General features: G+C 42.4%; 1 protein-coding gene across 1 annotated transcript; it reads left to right on the top strand.

Moving 5' to 3' along the window:
- Positions 1-3317: 3317 nt before the first annotated feature.
- LOC141618191 (uncharacterized) lies at positions 3318-4700 on the top strand. The gene is made up of 5 exons (XM_074435300.1): positions 3318-3390; positions 3486-3555; positions 3617-3783; positions 3880-4124; positions 4272-4700. The coding sequence occupies exons 1-5, from the start codon at positions 3318-3320 to the stop codon at positions 4698-4700; spliced, it is 984 nt and encodes a 327-aa protein (XP_074291401.1).
- The last annotated feature ends 839 nt before the right edge of the window (positions 4701-5539 follow it).

The raw sequence follows: 5539 nt of genomic DNA, 5'->3' as shown, positions 1-5539 counted from the left end.
TTTTTCTACGGCTCAAAAAGGCAATCTCTACACCAATTTGAGCGCAAACTGGTGAAAATTTCAAAATACAACCACAACAAGGCAACGTGATTTTATCACGCCTCAAAGCGACCTAAACTACCAATAAGGTCCATTTCAAGGCAAACTGACTCAATCAAGCCCGAAACAGGCGCTTATTCTGTCAGAGATAAGACCGTCACAAAAGGCAAAAATTCCAATTTTGCCCACAATACCAGCAAAGGTCCACAATGGCAAATACGGTCTTTCCCGACTACAATGCAGCCTAGTGGGACCCATTACCCAAGCAAATTTTGGGAAATGAGACGGTTTCTTCGCCTCACTCACGATTTTCGAGCATATGGGATGCAAACGGGGACCAAAATGCAAACTAAAAGCACCCCTATACTCCTAAACATGTTTCTAACCTAATGCAATCATCAATTTCACTCGAAATGGGCTCAATCAAAAACGCCCAAATCGATTTTCAAGGGTAAACATTTCGCCCTAATTCAATCTATCAAAAAGACCAACAAATTCAAATGGATTCAAGAGGAAATACATACCTTGAGATGACATGTTGATAATGGCACGAATGGGAGCAAGCTAAAAGACCAACAATGGCGGTTTTGTGCGGTTTTGTCGAGAGGTTGAAGAAGATGAAATGAGAATGGTATGCAAACTAATCTCGCGTCTTTTACAGGAAAATAGGGAAGGCCCCTTACCTCGCCAAATTGCTCGCGCCTAAATGGGGTGCTCCCTGCTCTATTGTAGCGGAATTTTGGGCTTTGGCCCAATTTCCAATCAAACCTCAAATTTTCAATGACGACATTAGGAACCGTCATTTTGCAAATACAAAAATCATAGTGAAAATTCAAAATTCACTATTTCTTGAAATTTCAAACGACGGCAATTAAAACCGTCATTTTCAAAAATAATAGTGAAAATTCAAATTCACTATTTCTTCAAATTTCGAACAACGGCAACTAAAACCGTCATTTTCAAAATAATAGTTGGAAATCAAATTTCACTATTTTCACCACATCTGTCAACAGCGGCAACATAAACCGTCACTTCAAAAGCAATAGTGAAGATTCAAAATTCACTATTTCCTTCACATGTCAACGGCAACAACATAGACCTTCACTCCAAACGTAATAGCGAAAATTCAAAATTCGCTATTTCCTTCAAAATTCAAACAAATGGCGAATAAAACCGCCACTTCAAATTCAAAAACGAGTACTGAAAGTTCAAAATTCACTATTCCTTCAAATGTCAACAGGGGGCTTCCTCGCGGAACCCGCTTATTTCAAAAACAATAATAGTGAAATTCAAAATTCACTATTTCCACGGAGGCATCAAGAGTCCGCTATTTCTAAAACAAGCCCATCCAACGCGGCTATTCCCACGGTCGATCAACAGACCGCCCCATGGCTGGCGAGCCTTACAACACACCACGGCTGGCGAGCCCTCCTCATATACGGCCAATGGCTGGCGAGCCGTACAACGCATTACGGCTGGCGAGCCCTCCTCATATACGCCCCATGGTTGGCGAGCCTTACAATGCATCGCAGCTAGCGAGCCCTCCTCATATACGCCTCATGGCTGGCGAGCCTTACAACACACTGCGGCTGGCGAGCCCTCCTCATATACGCCCCATGGCTGGCGAGCCTTACAACGCATTGCGGCTGGCGAGCCCTCCTTATATACGCCCCATGGCTGGCGAGCCATACAATGCACCGCGGCTGGCGTGCCCTCCTCATATATGCCCCATGGCTGGCGAGCCTTACAACGCATCGCGGCTGGCGAGGCCTTCTCACGTACGCACCATGGCTGGCGAGACTTACTACGCACCGCAGCTGGTGAGCCCTCCTCATATATGCCCCATGACTGGCGAGCCTTACTACGCGCCGCGGCTGGCGAGCCCTCCTCATGTACACACCACAGCTGGCGAGCCTTTGTCCGCAAACACGCAAGGACATATCCGAAGATGCCTCAGGTATGACTCCTTCTTATGGGTGGCGAGCCTTTTTACGTAGTCTAACGGACTTTAAACGAGCCGCACGGACAGTCGACAGACTCTAAACTGTTCCCGACGAAAGGTCCTTGGCTCGTACCCTCGAGTCGCCTTGGCATCGCCCTTCCCGGCGGCAGGTCCTTGGCCCGAATCCCTTCGAGCCGCCTTGAAGTCGCTTAGGTCTCCAGGTTGTAATCTTTGATTGACCTGGGGGCTCTACTTTAACTTTTGCCCTGTCCAAGCCTCAGTCAAAGGGGGGGCTCTGTAGATACCCAGTATCAGTTGAGACTCCAACAAACACCCGATGATTATCGGACTACAACATGCTTTGGAATTGCGGCGTTTGATCGACAGTTCGTGCAAAACTTTACGTCGGAAAACTTAAAACGATTTCAAAATTAAAACTTTTCAAAAGTACCTGGAGTATTTAATGCATGACGACGGGGTCGCAATGACACTAACTAGAGTCAAAATCGACACCGGACCTAAAACCGACTCAAAAATTCAAATCCCGACTCCAACAACGAGTCAAACACAAAAAACAAACCATTCAAATGCTTCCATGTTATGATTTCCCGGATTCATGTATGGTCAAGTACCAAACATGTGCATACAAATCCTAGGATAGAACAAATCATGATTGCATTTGTGTGAAAGCGACAAGACACCTCGAAGACGTGCTACATTGCTCGCGCCTCTTTGAGCAGCCCAAGTGGCCACGTCGCTCAAAACTCACACAACCACTCATTTTCCTATAAATACCCCTCAAATGCCCCCATTTGAGAACTTACGCTAGTGTCCGCCCCCTCTTTCTCCCTTAAAATTCTAGACTCGACTTCCTAAGTCACAATCCGACGCGTATTTACAACCTACCAATCGTAAATACAAGCCTTACACATTGTTTGGTACCGTCATCGTGCATTAAATAACTTGACCGACCATTTAGACTACTACACCATCACTAAACTTAATAAAACACTCTTTTTACTTAATTAAACGGTTTTAAACCGAGTCTTTTCCGACAAAACGAGTTGATACACTTACGTCGGTTTCTCGCCATAAACCAAGCATGTAAGTAGAGGTGCCTGATACAGTAATGCAGTTCAGGCCAATTGCCTGCTGCAATACTGTTTAAAAATGTTTATCCAAGGTGATCTGTGAAAGGTTGAACCAAGTGTTGCCAGATATCATCAATCCTTCTCAAAGTGCCTTCCGGAAAGGTAGGGACATTGTTGGCAACATCCTTATTTGCCAAGATCTGGTAAAGCTTTATAATAGGAAGAGTTGCTCTCCTAGAATACTAATGAAAATTGATTTGCAGAAAGCCTACGATTCAGTTGAATGGGCTTTTATGAAGGACATGATGCTTGCTACTGGTTTCCCTGATCATTTTTGTCAACTTATTATGCAATGCATTTCAACCCCTTCTTACTCTTTATCTCTGAATTGAGACATCTTTGGTTTCTTTAAGGGCAAACGAGGGCTCAGGCAAGGAGACCCATTGTCTCCTCTCTTGTTCACTCTGTGTCTGGTATACCTGAGTAGAGTTTTGAAGGTTACCCAGCAACATCCTGATTTTAAGTACCATTCTCTGTGCAATAGGATTCAGTTGACACATTTATGTTTTGCTGATGATCTCATGTTGTTCTGTCATGGAAATAGAGCTTCTATTGCTTTGCTCATGAAAGCTTTTTCCTATTTCTCCAAAGCTACTGGTCTTTCCATGAATATGGGTAAATCTAACTTCTATTGCAATGGGGTGGATGGCAGTTTGATTAAAGAAATAGAGGATCTCACTAGAATGCATAAAGGCTAAGTTCCCTTCAAATATTTGGGAGTTAATGTGTCTCCTAAAAGACTTTCAGTTTTGGACTGTCACTACTTAACTGAAAAAATTGTTGCTAGAATTCGAAGTTTGGGGTCAAAAAAATTGTCCTATGCTGGCAGATTGGTGCTCATCCAGTCTGTTTTAAGCACATTGCATAGTTATTGGGCTAGGATCTTTATCCTTCCTAAAACTATCATTGGTAAGATTGAATCAATTTGCAGAACATACTTATGGCATGGGACTGATCAGAAGGAGAGTCCTGCTTTAGTGTCTTGGTCTCAGGTTTGCAATCCTCTGAAACAAGGTGGTCTGGGATTGAGGGACCTGCATAGTTAGAATATTGCCGCCATAGGAAAATATGTGTGGTGGGTGGCAATGAAGACTGATCATCTCTGGGTTAAATGGGTTCATACTGTTTATATAAAACAGTCTAGCTGGCATGATTATGAACCAGGTGTTGGGAGCAGTTGGGCTTGGAGGAAAATTTGCCAAGTCAAGAATATTTATAAAGATTATTTATTTGGTACTACTCAGGTAGGGCAATACACTCTCAGGCAAGGTTATCAATGGCTTAAACCAGATGGTGATAAGGTTAGATGGTACCCTTGGATGCTAAATAGCTGGATCATTCCTAGGCATACTTTTTTGTGTTGGCTGGTGGCTCAACATAGACTGCTTACCCAGGATAGATTGTTTAGAATGAGTATCATTCAGCATAATTGTTGCTTTTTATGTGGACTTGAGGAGGAGACTCATGAGCATCTCTTCTTTGGGTGCATTTACAGCAAAATGTGTCTGCAGCTGGTAAAAGACTGGTGCCTGTGCCCGTTGCCTGATGCTGAATGTATCAAGTGGTGACTGAATGGAGACACCCATCTGCTTGCAGGAAGAAAATTGTGGCAGTTATTCTGGTAAGCTTGATGACTCGGATCTGGTATGGTCGTAACACAAGCAGAATGGATGGACTGATTTGGAGACCAAATATTTTATGTAGTAAAGTCAAGCATGATGTTGTAATGAGAATTGGACAGTGTGACCTTAAAGCTAGAAATAGTAGAGTACTTGATTGGGTCAGCTACTTAACTACTTCCTAGAGATGTAGTTAGGATTTTTAGCTGACTAATGATGTATGGTTGTACGGGACATTTTATTAAGATTCTAATGATAAGCTTACATTTCCCCAAAAAGTATGAGGGTGTAAAAATCCTTCTTTTATCATGTCTTTACTTATTTCATGACTATAATATGCTAAATCATGCAAAACATGGTCCAAAACATGGGAAGAATGAGCCAAAACCAGACTTTTTGGTTGAGGCAGAGGCTACTTACGTAGCACACAGGCTCGCGCCTAAAGCAGCCTGCCCAGCCTTAAGTCCAATCCGTGTTTGGTCTTTTCTTTTCCTCTATTTTTCATTTTCATATTTGTAATCGGTTTTTACCATTTCAAGTATTTTCAAACCCATTTTATGTTCTTTTACAAGTTTTAACCATAAAGCATTTTTCACCCATGGTTCTTAATACCATGGCGGTTTAATCCGTGTTTCGGTGATAATATTTGGTTAATTACATTTAAAAGGTATTTTAAAGCCTTTTATTTCATTTCTTTACATTTTGGAAGGTATTTTAAAGCCTTTCATCATTTCTTTACATTTTCAAAATAAATGTATTAGTCACCGACACAAAGTCATCCTTGGTTC

The sequence above is a fragment of the Silene latifolia genome, chromosome X (assembly GCF_048544455.1).
Source record: "Silene latifolia isolate original U9 population chromosome X, ASM4854445v1, whole genome shotgun sequence".
In the NCBI taxonomy this organism is placed as follows: domain Eukaryota; kingdom Viridiplantae; phylum Streptophyta; class Magnoliopsida; order Caryophyllales; family Caryophyllaceae; genus Silene; species Silene latifolia.
Note: the sequence above shows the minus strand (reverse complement) of the source record. Positions and strands in the feature narration are given on the sequence as shown.

Excerpts from the sequence above, each read along its gene's own strand:
- LOC141618191 (XM_074435300.1), top strand. The coding sequence starts at position 3,318 with ATGAAAATTGATTTGCAGAAAGCCTACGATTCAGTTGAATGGGCTTTT. Across the intron at positions 3,391-3,485 it reads GGACATGATGCTTGCTACTG|GGCAAACGAGGGCTCAGGCA; the intron begins GTTTCCCTGATC and ends GGTTTCTTTAAG. Across the intron at positions 3,784-3,879 it reads TTGCAATGGGGTGGATGGCA|TTTTGGACTGTCACTACTTA; the intron begins GTTTGATTAAAG and ends AAAGACTTTCAG.